This window comes from Primulina tabacum, chromosome 13 (assembly GCF_025594145.1).
Source record: "Primulina tabacum isolate GXHZ01 chromosome 13, ASM2559414v2, whole genome shotgun sequence".
NCBI classification, from domain to species: Eukaryota; Viridiplantae; Streptophyta; class Magnoliopsida; order Lamiales; family Gesneriaceae; genus Primulina; species Primulina tabacum.
The window spans coordinates 37,506,198-37,522,971 of record NC_134562.1 but is presented as its reverse complement, the minus strand read 5'-3'; the positions used below and the strand labels follow the sequence as shown (position 1 = coordinate 37,522,971).

General features: G+C 35.6%; 3 protein-coding genes across 3 annotated transcripts; all 3 read left to right on the top strand.

Annotated features, from left to right (window-relative positions):
* The first annotated feature begins 9 nt into the window (after positions 1-9).
* Positions 10-6,548, top strand: LOC142523411 (G-box-binding factor 1). Its single transcript, XM_075627194.1, has 12 exons — positions 10-518; positions 1,844-1,987; positions 2,127-2,174; positions 2,293-2,379; positions 2,483-2,572; positions 2,731-2,906; positions 3,026-3,083; positions 3,240-3,288; positions 3,403-3,617; positions 4,787-4,864; positions 5,732-5,857; positions 6,174-6,548. The coding sequence occupies exons 2-12, from the start codon at positions 1,928-1,930 to the stop codon at positions 6,237-6,239; spliced, it is 1,053 nt and encodes a 350-aa protein (XP_075483309.1). The 5' UTR covers positions 10-518; positions 1,844-1,927; the 3' UTR covers positions 6,240-6,548.
* Positions 6,549-10,250: 3,702 nt separating this feature from the next.
* Positions 10,251-12,267, top strand: LOC142523410 (putative polyol transporter 6). Its single transcript, XM_075627193.1, has 2 exons — positions 10,251-10,557; positions 10,761-12,267. Exons 1-2 carry the CDS (start codon positions 10,455-10,457, stop codon positions 12,161-12,163), a joined length of 1,506 nt encoding a protein of 501 aa, XP_075483308.1. The 5' UTR covers positions 10,251-10,454; the 3' UTR covers positions 12,164-12,267.
* Positions 12,268-14,357: 2,090 nt separating this feature from the next.
* LOC142522681 (uncharacterized) lies at positions 14,358-16,416 on the top strand. The gene is made up of 3 exons (XM_075626214.1): positions 14,358-14,872; positions 15,401-15,742; positions 15,819-16,416. Exons 1-3 carry the CDS (start codon positions 14,552-14,554, stop codon positions 16,299-16,301), a joined length of 1,146 nt encoding a protein of 381 aa, XP_075482329.1. The 5' UTR covers positions 14,358-14,551; the 3' UTR covers positions 16,302-16,416.
* The last annotated feature ends 358 nt before the right edge of the window (positions 16,417-16,774 follow it).

Below are 16,774 nucleotides of genomic sequence, written 5' to 3'. Positions count from 1 at the left end.
AAAGTCAATTGCCTGGTCATCCCAGCATAGAATTTCCCCGTTCCTATCCATTCGCTTTTCGACAGCTGTGTTCGTCTTTCTTCCTCACGTGTCACTCTCCACACCTTCTCCTCTTCCCCCCATTGGACAACCCATCAATCTGAATTCTTGAATTTACCAAGAGATAAACTTGCCTCCCAATTCCAGTAAAATCTCCAGGTCTTAAAAAAGTTCGCCCTTTACCTGTTCTCGCAAGTGTTGATTGAAGTTTTGTTGTTGGGGATTAGGATAATTGGTGTGATTTTCATCTTAGTTCGGCCAATTGTTTTCTTTTGGTTTGTGTTCGGTACTACGTTGGAACTTGCACATATAAACCTGATCCTTGCTGCCGTTGGGGGGCAAGAGCTAACAGTGTTTTTGGGTTGTGGGTTTGGTACTTGGCGCTATATTTAGGATAATTTTGTTTATTGTAAGAGGAACAAACAAACACGTCCGTGCTGGACTCCTTTCCTTCCACCTCAGTCACTCTTGCGGATCGCGTCAGTTCCCTTTCTCTTTTTTCTTGCTCTCTCTCTCTCTCTAACACACACACACACATATTTTCCAGACACATCGGTATGCTTCTTTGCCGAGTTATATACGGAACTAAGTATAAAATTGTGGGATTTTTTACTCGTGTTGATTTGGTCTTAGGCCTTATAGTTTAGATTTGGTTCGTGATTGGAAATTTAAGTTTTTAGTGTGTAAAATAAAGCAAAAACTTGTGTGGTACGGTCTCTGAATCTTATTTTATGAGATTGATCTTTTATTTGGGTCATCCATGAAAAAGTATTATTTTTTATGCCAAGTTTTTTATTGTGAATATCGGTACGGTTGTCCGTCTCACGTATAAAGATTCGTGAGATCGTCTAGACCTGCTCGTAAAATAAAATCGAGGAATTGACTCAGTGAGGCATAATCGAATGCTTCTGGTTTGAAGTCTTGTAATCAATTGCGTGGACGAGACTAGATATTAGTTATATTTGAGGGATGCATGTGCTCCTGTTAGACGTGATACATGATCATAACCGTTTGTTTGGTTTTTTTCATGGCGTTTTTATTATTATTATTTAAAGTGGCTATTGTTTTAACTTACTTTTGATCTGGTAAGTGAGTCTCATAAAATATATACGCTTGTTTAACAGTGGGAGGAGATTAAAATATCGGTGAAATAAGAGTGATGCCAAAATTGGTTTGCCCTGAAATTTCGAGTAGTATTTTAGTAATTTCGGATTGATGCTATTTTTTAATGTAGCATAATGGAGACATGACGGTCACGTAGTTTTACTAGTCTGGGATTATGACTTGAATGATGATGATTTTCAAAGTGATTGCCGTTGCATGCATATATTAATCTGTGGCATTTTCAACATTTTAAATATGTATGTCTAATAACTGTTTTTAAAAGAAACAATTTTTTTTCATGAATGAATAAAAATTTCCGAATGTTTTTGCTCCTTGATAAATATTTTGTTGTGCTTTTCATCTGTTTCCTTTAGTGTTTAGCCGATACAAAAGTCTACTATATTTTTAAATACTTAAGCTTAAACAAATGAGGACCACAGGAAATTCTGGATGCCCGTATCAATCATCTTTCAGGAGTTTTTGAGTTATAACGTTGACTATTCATTTTAATACTGAGGATTTGTTTGTTAAATGCTAATTAATTCTGTTTATGAGCGGATCCTGTCAAATGATACGTACATAACTGGATATCATTCTTCTAGGCCCTAAGTTTCCTTTCAGTTCATAAGCATTAAAAACTTTTTCTAAATTAGACTAGAATGGACTTTTGATATTTTTGCATTCATTGTGATATTATCAGGTGACTAGATTTTGTTTATTAATACAAACATCTTGACTGCATTGTCCCACAAGAGTGGGCAAGAGACTGCATTCAGCTTCTCTAATGGAGGCTGGGGACGGGGGCACTCCAACAAAGTCTTCCAAACCTACTTCCTCACCACAGGTGCACCTTTTGTTATCTATTTATTTTCATTTGCCAATTGACTACGTTTGTGGGTATATAATTCTGTTTGAATTTGTCTACTTTGTCTCTGCTAACTAACATTCCTGGTACTTTTCCCTGTTCAATTAAAAACTTACAGGAAGCACCAGCCACTCCTTCATATCCTGATTGGTCAAGCTCTATACAGGTTTTTATATGTTTTCTTTCAGCTATCATTTGTCGTGGAGTGTTGACGGACACAAATATAAAATATGGCCTGTGATGGGAATACTATTACTAATCAAACAACGCATCTTGTTTCCTAGGCTTTTTATGGTGCTGGTGCAACTCCGCCATTTTTTGCTTCAACTGTTGCTTCTCATACTCCCCATCCCTACATGTGGGGGGGCCAGGTGATTCTTTTTAATTGTGTTTTTATCTATAAAATGTGAAATACAGATTGAGTTTTTTCCTTGCAGACAAGTCTTATAACGAACTGTTTTAAATACTTTTCAGCATCCTCTCATGCCACCATATGGGACCCCAGTTCCATATCCAGCTTTGTATCCACCTGCAGGAGTCTATACCCATCCCAATATGGCAGCGGTAATATTTGGTTGTTTAAATTAACTCATAATCCCAAGGGATTTTGTCCCTCATTTGAGGTTCGCAGGGGCGTGCTGTTTTTAACATGATACATGGTATCCAAAGGTATTTCTGAAGTTTTACTTTTATTGTTGCTGCTTGTCGTATTCCCTTTACAGACTCCAGGAACAGTACCCGGAACTGCAGAATTTGATGGGAAAGCCTCTGAGGGGAAAAACCGTGTTTCTGGTAAAAAAGCAAAGGGTGCATCAGGTAATCAGGGTTTGGTGGGTGGCGGGTCAAAAGATGGCGGAAAAGCAGCTTCAGGATCTGGAAATGATGTTGGTGCACGAAGGTGGCTTGTGATAGATTTAATGCTAGAGTTGCATTTTAGTTTTGATGGTTCATTTGAGATTGATGCCTATAATTACTGCTTCTGTTCACATATTTAACTGTTTGTTTGCTTATGAGCAGTGCTGAAAGCGGGAGTGAAGATTCTTCAGATGCTAGTGATGATGATGATAATAATCAGGCAATTTTCTCAGCTTTAATGGCATGCAAACTTTTATCCTGCTACTGCAATACTCACTTTTAGGGTGTTGAATACCTCAAAACTTTTTACCATATACTGAAGCAAGTTGATGGTTATGATACTTGGTGTTGAAGCAAATTTGATTGTGATAAATAGGAATTTTCTGCAACCAGGAAAGGAAGTTTTGACCAGATGCTTGCTGAAGGTAAATTTTGTGGGATCCCATTGTACATTTTAACTTAATCTCAGTTGACAAGACTGTTTATTGAAATACATTTATCTTACTCTCAGTTAACAAGACTGTTTATTGAAATATCAGGGGCAAATGTACGGAACAATGCCGTTCCAGCCAATTACCACACTACCATACCTGGCAATCCTGTTGTCTCTATGCATGCAACTAATCTGAACATTGGCATGGATTTGTGGAATGCATCGCCTGCTGGTTCTGGCCCTATGAAATTTCGTCCCAATCCACCTGGTGTGTCTCCGTCTGTAGCTCCATCTGGAATGATGAATGATCAGCGGGTTCAGGTATTTATCTCATTTTGTGTTTTTCAGTGCCATGGTTGATTCCATTTTATCCAGTTTTAAGTTAGTCTGTATTTCCTTAATTGACTATAGTTGAGTTTTCTATCCTCTTTACACTCTTTCATGTCTGGAAAAACTTCTTCTCTGTTTGAACAAAGCAGATAACCTTTCATGTTAGGAATGGATAAGTCGAAGGTCCTTACATAATCTAAGTATGAGAGCAATATTATATTTTTGAAGTTATTACGGGGCCATAATAAATGAGAAAGTTAGGTGGTGGGGGACCATGAAATTTGAATTATCTTTGAATGGATGCTCGAGAGTGGATCTGTCATTTCTTGTAACCGTAGAAGGGGATATGTAAGTCAGGATCCTGCATTGTGCACCTAAGTCACGCGGTTGGTTGGGTAAAATACTTGTTTTTGAAAGTAATCTAGCTTCGGTGCTTGAATTTGAAGTTTTATCACAACCAAAGGGTGATTTGCTACCACGGTAACTGAGTGAAGTTTTGATAACTGGAAACACTCGTTCAGTTGCTTGTTCATATGGCTTATCTCCTTGGTGGATATAGCTAAAGAGGGCAGCCCATAGAGAAAAGTAGAGCACCGATAAAAGACTTAATTTTATTCCTTGGTAAAGTGATACAATAAATAGGAAATAAAAAGAGTAATTTATGGAATAAATTTTTACCTAATTAAATCATATATAAATGGAAAGAACTCTAATTGCTCCTATATTATTGCAGTTCCTTGAAATAAAGAAAAAATCCTTCAAATCTTGACTGTGGAACTATTATTTTATAAGTTATATGCATGTGAGTTAAAGGGGAAAACTTTTGTACATCACGTGTAGGTTTGCAGTTGTAACTAATTACTTCAGGAGAAATGGATTTAGTTTCTTTCCTGGATTGTGAGCAATAAATAAGCAGCAGGAAAGTTCTCGCCATTTTAAAAAGCCTTGTTGTAAACAGATTTTTGGAACATTGTTGTAGACAGATTTAGACTTGCTGAAATGGTGGAAATCTCTTCGTTCACCAAACAAGGATTGGGAATCTTAAAATGGAGGAGATCATTAATTTTTCCCATGCCTGATTGGATATGTTTTTTTCTCACAAATGAAGCAACGAATTTAATTTAGTGGTGAACTATAGAGCCTTAACATTAGTTTTACAGGACGAACGTGAGTTTAAAAGACAAAAGAGAAAGCAATCCAACCGTGAGTCTGCTCGGAGATCGAGATTACGGAAGCAGGTGTGATGCATTTTCTATTGCTGTGTTTGTCTTCAATTTATGTCAATATTGGCCTTATCGATGCATTTTCTATTGCTATGTTTTTCTTCAATTTACGCTAATATCGGCCTTATCGCATATACATTTAATTGAAGTTCTGAAAAAGAATTTAAGATTAGGAGGGGTTTGAGAAAATTGCTTGAATAAAGCTGGCTAAATAATTTATTTCAAAGGACCATTTGTTTGTTGTTTTTCCTAATAGATTCAATTCTCGATCTTCAAAAGTTATGGATTCTGGGCATTTGTGTGTCAAAGTGGCCTCACACCTTCCACCTAGATTATGACATTTTAGGGCGATCGAATATTTTACTTCCCTTTCTAGATTTATGTTTTGCACAAAATGAACATATCATATGTAAAATGGGTATCTATTGTTTTACCAAAAGTACTAGGTAATATTTTATATCGCATGCTAGCCCCAAGCATTATATTTCAATTCTTTTCACAGTGGCCAAAAGTTATAGCTTGCGGTGACAAACCAACTAATTTTTTTTAAAATTGTACAGTTGTCCAAAAGCCATTCCTGCTAGACTTGATTACTGCTCTCCAACATCATGTTGTGTTGTGTCTCTAGATTGAATGGTGATTCTTTTGAAGGGACGAATAATGAGGCAAATGATGATATGTTGAAGCGTAGTGATTATTCACGAGGCTGTGTTGAACTCTTATTATATTAATTATATTACTGTCTTTTTTGTGCTCACAGAATCCAGGGTGGGGGTTGGAATGCACGATCTCTACGCTTGTTTGGCCTCCTTTTATGTGAATAAGTCCTGTGTCATCTTGTGTAAATGTTCTTTAATGTTTCAATTTTCTCATTCCTCTCAGGCCGAGTGTGAAGAGCTACAGCAGAGGGTGGACACTTTAAGTAATGAGAACCGTACCCTCAGAGATGAATTGCATAGGCTTTCAGAAGAATGCGAGAAACTCACATCTGAGAATAATGCCATAAAGGTTTTTCTGATGCCTCCTCTTTTTTCTGATATGCGAACCCAAATTTTTTTTCTGAATGGGCAATGGAACAACGCATTTTTCTTAAAATTAAATTGATGGTTGGTTGAACATGGCTTATAGGGCGTCTATATAAAAAGTTTGAAACATATATTTTTTTAATCATCATATCCTAATGCAAAACTGCTTCGATTTAGCGAGTTCACAGCATAATGAAGTGCTCCTGTTACCAAAATTGTCCATAGCACGATCAACTTTTCGGTCTTTGGTCTTCTCGATACTTCATGTTAAATTATGCGTATTTTTGCTTTTGAAACAGGGCGAGCTAACAAGCTTGCGTGGTGAAGATGCCATATCTAACATTGAGAATGGTAACCCCGCGTAACGTTCTGAGTCCCGTGGGGACGAAGGTAACCGTTAGATCATGCCTGTGGAGAGTCCATTTTGTCATACTTGCAGCCGACAAGACCACGTTGTGAGTACTTTCTAGGTCCATTGAAGTTAGATACACTTACACCGTGCATCCATATTTAATATCATACTGTACCAATTTTAGCCAACACCTTCCACATCCTAATTATTACATCTAAAAGTAGTTTATCAGCATGATTGTTTTTTGTCCGTCCAATGATTTCTTGCTTCATTTACCTTTTAACTTGTCGGCGTGCAAGCTTTCGTTTATGCCATTATATCAGTAGGTATTCGGTACCGTTTGAAAACTATTATTTTCTCAATTGCAAAACTAAGGAAAACATTAGCAAAGATTATTCCTAAAAAGGTTTTAGTTGGTGTATATTTCGCTAAATGGTTTGAATTCGAATTCTGATTGAGAAGGTCAAATTAATGTAGATTCGGATGGAGTATCTCACCTTGCGATGATGCCAAATATTACTCATTCGATCATAACATATATGTCATCTTTCCTAAAAATGTTAGGGTCTCATATGTCCTAATAGTATTAGAATAGGGGGAGAAAAATTCCGGATTAGTCTACGTCACATTTAGAGAGTATTTCTCTTTCTTATTCCAATATAGTCTTCCAATATAGTCTCACATTTTTTTGAAAGTTGATATATATATGATGATGATGATGATCCAAACTGTTAACTATTGATCATATCATATTAGAGAAATATTCCAGGTATATCGTAAAATAATCCGAAAAACCCTAGTGTGGCATAGACCAACTTCAAACTACGGAATAGCAAGGTCATGTTTTTGCCTAGGGTTATGACTATAATATTATTATATATTCGATAAAGCAACAGCACCGTTACGGAATACAGCATCACAGCTACTATTTACTTGATTCCTCCGTGATGATGTGGCAACAAGTGACCTGTCATGCCAGCAAAGCACCATCTCCGACTGTCTTTTGGAACCCGCCGACTTGCGCTTTTCCTAAGTAAACACTGCCAGAAAGTCACTGGCATCATCCACACAATATTACGAAATATCATAATAAAAAAGTATTATGATATTTTATCACATCATCAGTCTTTCTTTCCTGGCCTTCTGCTATGTTTTTTTTTTTTTTTTTACGTCAAAAATTCAAAGTGAGTTTCCTCCCAAATGCTTTGGGGTCCTGCCGAATTATAAAGCTTAAGTATAGGAGGTGAACGATGTATTTTCCAAGGGGAAAGAAGACAGTAAAAAAGTGGCACCAAAGCCAACTCTTATAATAAAGCTAAATATATTGTGCTCGTGAATCAACTCTATTTGTTTATAGAATTCAAATTGCATATATATATTGACATTGATATATGTATGTGTATGGGACATCAGATGCTCATTTGTATATATGGAACATTCGAAGATTTGAAGCAGGGTAATAACAAAATGGGGACAAAGCTCATTCTAGTACCGATTGTCTAATGCAATTCTCAATGATTCTTTGAACGGAATTTGACGGTTTCTTCTAGCATTGTTGGTGGACGGCTTGGAGGAATAGTGAGATTAGGGGAGAGAGCAAATGACGATGTGACATCAGGTTACAATATCATGTGAAGTGGGGGGGTCGGATAATTTCCGTCTCTTTTTAACGGCAAGATCACGGGAGGGGCCATTTTGCCCCATAATTAAACTGTACAAGGGATTATTTTGGCACATGTAAACGAAGAGGGATTGATATTATGGAGAATTGCTTTACTTAAACAATAGGCACTATAATGGGCTTTTTATCCCACCAAAATCAGTAAAAGCAACAATATGGGCCTACCACTTGCAGTATCCCATCAAGGCCCAGCTAGTTATAACTCTGCCCATCCCCAGCCCGTTTTATAACATTATTGAAAACATGTGAAATAATAATTTAAAAAATCGCTAATAATTTCGCCAAACAATGACTCGACGACTGTAGCTGACTCGGAATTAAAAACGGAATAAAATTTTAAGTAGATGGATTAAAAATTCAAAGATTTTTTATTATAATTTTATTATAAACAATGAAATAATAAATCAAATTTTATATTTATGCATTATTTATTTATAAATTAATTACACAAAGTAAATAGATTTCAAATAAAATTATTATTAGCTGAATTTTAAATTCATCATAAATAACATTAAACATTATGTAAATATACAAGATGTAAGTTTGAAGTTTATGACTTTGTATATTTAAAATAATAAAAATATATTTAAATTCATTAATCAAAATGAAACGTTATATTTATTTTAAATGATGATAATTACTCTACCATTATCTAAGACCATTTCGTATTTATTGAAATATATTTCATGTATTCGAAAAATTTAGTTTATTTGTTATCTTCCTTGACTCATTTAAAACACGGGGGACGATTATAAATTATGAAGGTTTATTGGAAAAAAAAATGGCGCAACAAAAGTACTAAAAAAATTTCTTTAAAAAAATTAACATAAAGGTCTATATATTTTCTGAAATGTAGCTTTTACGGTATTGTATGGGATGCTTGGTAGGGCATTATGTTCTTATATTTTTGTTGGAGGAAGAGGGTGTCACGTTTTTGAGCCATTAGTCTGGTGAGACGAGTCGATTATATTCATATTTACAATAATAATTAATATTTTTGACGTAAAAAAGTAATATTTTTTATGGATGGACCAAATAGAGGTCAGTCTCACAAAATTGACTTGTGAGACTGTCTCACAAAAGTTTTTGTGAATCAATTTAGTCATCTAATTTAATGTTTATTTTTTCTTTTATCTCTAACTTATCAAAAATGTATTTTAATCATGTAATTTTATTTTCCATGATACTTCAGTCCCCAACTCCACTTTCAATCACACTACATATTTTTTTGATGGCACCTTCCAAGCACACTTTCAAATTGCAAATTTTTTTAAATATATTTAACAGACCGATCTGGTTCCAAAAAGTTCATCTTCATAGGAATATGCTAACAAGAAGAATACAAATTCACAGTCGAAAGCACGTGCAATGCACACCTTTTAAACTGTGTGTGTCTGTGTGTGTATATATATATATATATCTAATTCATTAAACATGTAACGGTCACTTAATTAAGCAGCGCATACATATAATATAAGCGCAAATATACAGATCGAAGACACCCATCTGGTTTACATGATGCATGTGGCCAGGCACTTATTTAACATCCTCACTTGATTAAAAACTTGGTATAAGACGATTTCACGAGTCATATTTATTGAGACGGATCTCTTATTTGGATCATCCATGAAAAAGTATTACTTTTTATGTTAAGAATATTATTTTTTATTGTCAATATTTGTAGGATTGACCCGTCTCACAAATAAATATTCGTGAGATTGTCTCACAAGATATCTACTGTTAGTATAATATGTCAATTGTTCGGACATCTAGAAATATAATCTTACTTTTTAATTAAGAATCTACGCCCTTTAATAGCCGATTCTTAATTGATTTAGTGAAGATCATTATAAATTTACATTAATCGCAGAATCTTCTTTTTAATCTTCAAGATTATAATTTTTATTTATGTTTTAAATTTTTTAGATATATGTAGCATGCGATAAGAACACTAAGCATATATTATATGTGTGCAATGTGTTGGTTAATCGAAAATTCATTTTAAAAAATTGATTGTTGACTTTTTCGAATGCATCCAAATCCAATACACAGTTATCTGAGTTCATTAATTATATGTATGGTTGCAAATTCAAAAGGCTTTTTCATTCTTGATTCTGTCTTTTTATCTTCTTCCTTAGCCTAGCTATATCAAGAGTCCCAAGTCAGATGCAATCTCAAGCACGCGTCTAATCCGGGAAAAGTTATTTGGACCGGATTCTTATCCACTTGTTGTCAGACTTTTGGATAAAAATTAATAAACAGCTATAATTATGGAACCACCCGATTACAGCATTTTTATATATGGTGTGTGTATATATATATATATATATATTATTTAAATGAAACATAGGCAGTCCTTTCAGAAGATCTTTCTTTACCTTTTTTTTTTATTATTTGAAGATCCTTTCAGAAAATCTCTCAAGAAAACAAGAAAAAGAAAAAACCACATTGCATATTTGGTTTTTATTCAAGCGTTTACTTCCTGAGTTTGTCTTTGTATGCACAAAAGCCCATTTTTCTTTTGTAGAAACCCCCGTGCATGTAACAATGGAGGCTGGTGCGATTAAAGCCCATGGCGAGAGAAAGCTTAACAAATATGCATGTGCTTGTGCAGTGGTTGGCTCCATGATATCGATAATTTTTGGCTATGGTGATTTTCTGTCTTTTTTATCTATTGGCATGAGGAAACAACGCTTTTTGTTTATGTTTGCTATTTTGCATTGTTTTAGGATCTTAAAAACGTTACGTGAATAAAAGATGTCCAGATGTCCTTTATCAATTCCTGATTAATTGTTCTGGATTCAATCGAAGTCCGTGTGACACATCTCTCATGTTTTCTGGCATATTTTGCAGATACTGGAGTCATGAGTGGAGCCATGATTTTCATCAAGGAAGAATTCACAATCAAGGAAGGTCAACTGGAAGTCCTCGCGGGGATCTTGAACCTGTGCGCGCTTGTGGGATCTCTCTGCGCCGGAAGAACCTCCGATTACATCGGCAGACGTTACACAATAGTCCTGGCCTCCATAATCTTCATGCTCGGTTCCATTCTTATGGGCTATTCGCCAAATTACGGAGTTCTTCTGGCCGGAAGGTGCATAGCTGGAGTTGGCGTCGGCTTCGCCTTGATGATTGCTCCTGTATACGCCGCCGAGATTTCTTCAGCGAACACTCGTGGGTTTCTCTCCTCTTTACCGGAAATCGGCATCAGTACAGGGATCTTGCTCGGTTATATCTCAAACAACGTGTTCGCAAGACTGAGTCTGAAGCTCGGTTGGAGAATAATGCTCGGAATTGCAGCACTCCCTTCTCTTTTTCTGGCAATCGGGATCATCAAGATGCCCGAATCCCCCCGGTGGCTGATTATGAAAGGCAGATTGGGGGAAGCCAAGAAAATCATGTACAAAGTGTGTGATGACAGTGAAGAAGCTGAGGAGAGATTAAAAGACATCAAAAAAGCAGCAGGGATTGACGAAAATTGCACCGATGAAACTGTAATAGTCCCGAAATCAAAAACTGCGCAAGGCGAAGCTGGTGTATGGAAGGAATTGCTATTCAAACCGACCCCAACTGTGCGGAGGATGCTAATCGCCGGTGTTGGGATCCATTTCTTCGAACACGCAACAGGGACTGAAGCTGTGATTCTATACGGCCCTAGAATCTTTAAAAAGGCGGGCGTGATGGCGAAGAGGAAGCTCCTGCTAGCCACAGTCGGAGTCGGGTTGACAAAACTGACATTCATAACAATCTCCACCTTCATAATCGACAGAGTTGGCCGGAGAAAACTTCTGTTGGTCAGCATCACCGGCATGATTGTAGCCCTTACAGGGCTTGGAACATGTTTAACTATGGTGGAACACGCAGAAAAGAAGCTGCTGTGGGCTCTTGTACTAAGTTTAATCTTTGTGTATATGTTTATAATGTTCTTCAACATCGGTCTTTGCCCTGTTTGCTGGGTATACAGTGCTGAAATATTCCCCATGAAGTTGCGGGCGGCCGGGGCCAGTGTGAGTGTGGGAATGAACAGGGTTATGAACGCCACAGTCTCGATGACATTTCTATCGCTTGCCGAGGCCATAACTTATGGCGGCGCGTTCTATTTATACGCCAGTGTAGCGGTAGTGGCCTGGTTCTTCGTGTACTTCTGTTTACCAGAGACAAAGGGCCGGAGGCTGGAGGAGATGGAAGAAATATTCAGCAAAGGCGCTGTAAACTCCAAGAACGGGAACAGGCAAGTGGAGCTTGTCGATACTTGACATAATTGTATCACTCCAAATCTTGTTTGGTGTAATTTTACGTTAATGCATTAAAATGTGATATTGTGTCGAATTCTGTGTTAAGTTTTAATCAACAAGATCAAAAAAAGTGATAAAACTTCTTAAATATGATGGTGGCAATGTCTTCGATCATTTAGGATATCAATCACCAAAAGTGAATCGTCAAATTTTTTTAGGAGTAGATAAATCGTTGGATATTCATCATATATAGATTTCCGAGCAATTTGTTTTACGAGGGACTGAGGGTACGTACGTAAATTAGATGTAGTTATTTGCCATTTCTATTAATTTTCAGTCAAATTTCAATGTTGATTGACTAGTTAATCATATTTACATGTGTAGTGAAATTTAATATTTTTAACCTAAAATAAATAATTTTTTTATAAATTAATTCGTTTACACGTAAGTTTTTGTGTTATAAATAACTATGAAAAATAAAATATGAAACCCCTATGTATTAGCTGGAGGTCAAACCTTCCTGTTTTATTTATCATAAAATTCATGAATTGGTTTAACCTTTTTCGGTAGGTTCCTTTAAAATATATATATATATATATATATATATATATTAACGAATACAAGAACTACATATGTATTGACTCTTCATATGTATTTTAATTATAATTTAAGTTAATATATTTTTCAAAATTTAATAGGTGTCCGTGTCATCGAAGCGTATATTTTGTATTATATACTTATTCAGATGAAATATAAAAATATAAAATAAAGTATGTACGTGGAGGGTTGATTAAAAAAACATGGAACAGAAGGATTTTTGTATTTTGAATTATTAGTGGTCATTTTGTTTATATTTTTGGTGGATGATTACAACTCTTGGCCCAAAAGTCAGCTAATACGATACAGATTTCAACGCCAAAAATATTGAAATCGATTTATCATCTTGCAGAGATATTTGCTAGCTTTCAATTTCAGTTCATCTGTCACATTTCAAATTTCATAAATTTTACGAATATAAAATAAATGTTCCACTAGCATATGATAATGACTCTGATATATATATATATATATATATATATATATTTATAAAACTATAAATTTTATATAGTTGTTAAAAATAGATACATGGGTAAGAAATATGAATTTCTTCTCTATTTTTTCTTGCAACTACAAATGTGATCTAAATCTAAATATTTATGATAATAAGTTAAGCGAGTACTTAGGACTTGATTTAGGATTATATTTACTTTTTTTAGAAAATAAAGTTTTGAATGTGGAAATTTTTTATTGCTCTAATTTTTTTTTAAAATTTAAAGGAATTTTACAGCTAGCTGTTAGCAAAGTAGGTCATTCAGCATTTAGTGTACATATTTTGTTGGCAACTCATGTATATTCGAATGGGGCCTTGTTTTATTTTTTGATTAAAAAAATTTTGAAAGATGTTTGATGTTTGTCTCGAACTCGAGATTTTGTCTTAAATTTAGACTTCAAATCGAAGCAAGAAGCCTGATGCATTGAATTTGGCCTCTCTAAGTTACACTCAATGGAAAAGCAGTTCGTTCGTACGTGCATTGTTACAATAATACGTTGTAGGCAAAAATTTGTTTGAGACGGTCTCACGGGTCGTATTTTGTGAGACGAATCTCTTATTTGGGTCATCCATGAAAAAATATTATTTTTTACGCTAAAAGTATTACTTTTATTGTGAATATCAGTAGGGTTGACTCGTCTCACAGTAAAGATTCGTGCGATCGTCTCACAAGAGACCTACTCTGTATTGTATATCAGAATCTCTTATATTATATGATGTTAAAAACTTGCTATGACCGGATGCTAACTTATGTACCCTTTTCAAAATTATATGTTAATTTAAAAGGTTTTGATTTGCAGAGAGACGATCGATTAAATATATAATTTGAATTAACAGTTGAGGATTTCATAAGCTGCATTATATACAATTTTTAATATAAAATTTAACATGTTCTATCGAAGCACTGCTTGTAATAGAGAAAAATATATACATTATTTTTTTGTCATTAAGGATGGACAATAATCCAATATATGATAATATAGTCAAAATTATATTATTTTAAAACGATATAAATCGTTTCTAAGATACAATGATTTACGAATTTGAAATAGTATCGAACTAATTATAGTATGCATGATAAATGGTAATTGATAGTTTAATTTTTAGAGAGATCAATTCCAATGAGTCATCACAAAACCCTAAAAACATGGGCAACCTTCCTGGTGTCCATGACTAAAACATACAAGTATCTCATGATTTAGGCTTCCAATATTCACAGCTTGATCTGTCTGCTGTTCTTCACAATTAATGCGAAAAACAAGCCTGATTTTGTTCTCTTTCACGTCAGATCATCTTTGTATTTTCAATTCCAGCCAAAAATGGCTAAAGTAATGCATTCCAACACACAGCAGAAGAACAAACAGGCTAATTTCATGCGAAAAATGTGCCCCAATTTTGACAGAGAAGATGGGCTGGAGACCGTGCTGGAGATTCCGATCCCGGAGGAGATGTTCACCAGGATGGGAAATAATGTGGCGGTGCGGTGGCAGAACATGGCGACGTGGATGAAAGCTCAGACTTCAGATAAGTGGTCCTCGCCGATCATTGCCGGAAGATATAATGAATTGAGCTCTCCTCTTATACCTATGCAAGTGCAGCTGGATCAATCCATACATCGTCCCGTTAAACATGCTTCCATTGTTAGTAAATGATACTGGTTTTAGCCATATTTTCTCTTTGGATTTTAACCTAATGGTTATTTAGACTTTCCCTACCCTTCGGTAATCGATCGGAGGAACATTGAATGGAGCATAAGTAGATATATACATCATATCGTATAACAAGTTTGAACTAAGATAAAAGTTTTGTATATCTGAGCTTTTGATAATCGGTGAGATCTTATCTGATCTGTAATACCTGCATGACAATGAGGAATTTGGGTGAAAACATGAATTGCACAGTTTACTACCGAAATGCACCGTTCCTGTTTGAGCAAGTTAACATGCAAAATAATTCTAGAATTGCTGTTGGTTCAAATGTATATTCAAGTTAAAACGATAGTAAAGTAGAAAGTTTGTACTCAAATTCTTGCGGTACACACTCAATCCTTCAATGTACGTGGCTTATATTATCTACAAACTTTGTATAATCGCATATAAATAATCACTCATTTGTAACTCATAACTTATTGCGAAGGACATTTTTTTCCTATATGTCATCATTTCTAGGAAGCTTCAACAGCCAAATACATAGTGCAACAATACATAGCCGCAACAGGAGGGCAACCGGCACTGAACGCGGTAAACAGCATGTGCGCAATGGGACAGGTTAAAATCAGTGCATCAGATTTTCATCAAGGTGATAACGAAAGTGTTAAGGTTACGAGCACAGACGAAGCAGGAGGCTTCGTTCTGTGGCAGAAGAATCCCGACAAGTGGTGTTTAGAGCTGCTGATTTCGGGATGCAAGGTTATATCAGGAAGCAACGGCAAGATTTCTTGGAGACAATCTTCGAATCAGCAAAGGCCTATGTCCAAGGGTCCTCCTAGACCTTTACGCCGATTCTTTCAGGCAATAAAAACATTCGAAACCCAACCCCCACCCCCCTTCATATCACATTGTCCTATTGATTTGATGACTTTTACAGGGCCTGGATCCACGTTCGGTAGCCAATTTGTTTATCGATGCAGTATGCATAGGCGAAAAAATCGTAAACGACGAAGATTGCCTCATACTAAAGCTAGATGCAAACCAATCTACACTAGAAGCACAAAGCAACCCAAAATCCGAAATTATTCATCACACTATATGGGGATACTTCAGCCAAAGATCCGGCCTATTGGTTAAGTTAGAGGATTCCAGATTACTCACTGTGAAAACCAGTAAAGATGATGGTGACGCTTTCTGGGAAACGAGCATGGAATCTGTGATCGAGGGCTACAAATATGTAGATAGTGTAAATATTGCACATAGTGGGAAGACATTTGTCACTGTTTTCAGATATGGGGAGCAATCAGCAAACCACAAAAGGGAATTGGAAGAATCCTGGAAAATTGAAGAGGTCGATTTCAATGTTTGCGGTTTAAATTCTGAATTTTTCATGCCTCCAACTGATTTTAAGCTAAAATGACAATGAAGGTAAAAAAATTCAGCAGTTTTGTTGTTACTTGTAGTGAGAAGAAATCAAGTCACATATCTTATCATATTTGATTTCATTAAGATCTTGATATCTTTGATATGATTTTGTTTTAATTTAGTTATTTATCCTAGGAGTTTACTTAGGTGATGATTATACACACTTGATAAACAGATGGAGACTCTCTTCTAATGTTTTGCCCCTCAAAGGTAATTGAGATGGTAGGGTATGATAGGTGCTTATCAAGAGATCAGAGGTTCAATTCCTCATGTTTTTTCAGTTTGATCATGCAATGCCCGAGATTTAATTACTGTAATCAGACATTACTTAATTGACAAAATTAAGGTTATAGGAACTCAAATGAAGAAGCAGGACATCGTTACAGTATAAGCCAAGATGTTGGACCGAACATCTGGCGCCCGAGCGGTAGAAAAGAACCGCCCGAGCGCCAATGTACCATGAGTTTA

Coding starts and splice junctions, on each gene's coding strand:
- LOC142523410 (XM_075627193.1), top strand. CDS start 10,455: ATGGAGGCTGGTGCGATTAAAGCCCATGGCGAGAGAAAGCTTAACAAA. Junction 10,558..10,760: donor ATCGATAATTTTTGGCTATG/GTGATTTTCTGT, acceptor CATATTTTGCAG/ATACTGGAGTCATGAGTGGA.
- LOC142522681 (XM_075626214.1), top strand. CDS start 14,552: ATGGCTAAAGTAATGCATTCCAACACACAGCAGAAGAACAAACAGGCT. Junction 14,873..15,400: donor CCGTTAAACATGCTTCCATT/GTTAGTAAATGA, acceptor CATCATTTCTAG/GAAGCTTCAACAGCCAAATA. Junction 15,743..15,818: donor CTTTACGCCGATTCTTTCAG/GCAATAAAAACA, acceptor TGACTTTTACAG/GGCCTGGATCCACGTTCGGT.
- LOC142523411 (XM_075627194.1), top strand. CDS start 1,928: ATGGAGGCTGGGGACGGGGGCACTCCAACAAAGTCTTCCAAACCTACT. Junction 1,988..2,126: donor AACCTACTTCCTCACCACAG/GTGCACCTTTTG, acceptor AAAAACTTACAG/GAAGCACCAGCCACTCCTTC. Junction 2,907..3,025: donor AATGATGTTGGTGCACGAAG/GTGGCTTGTGAT, acceptor GCTTATGAGCAG/TGCTGAAAGCGGGAGTGAAG.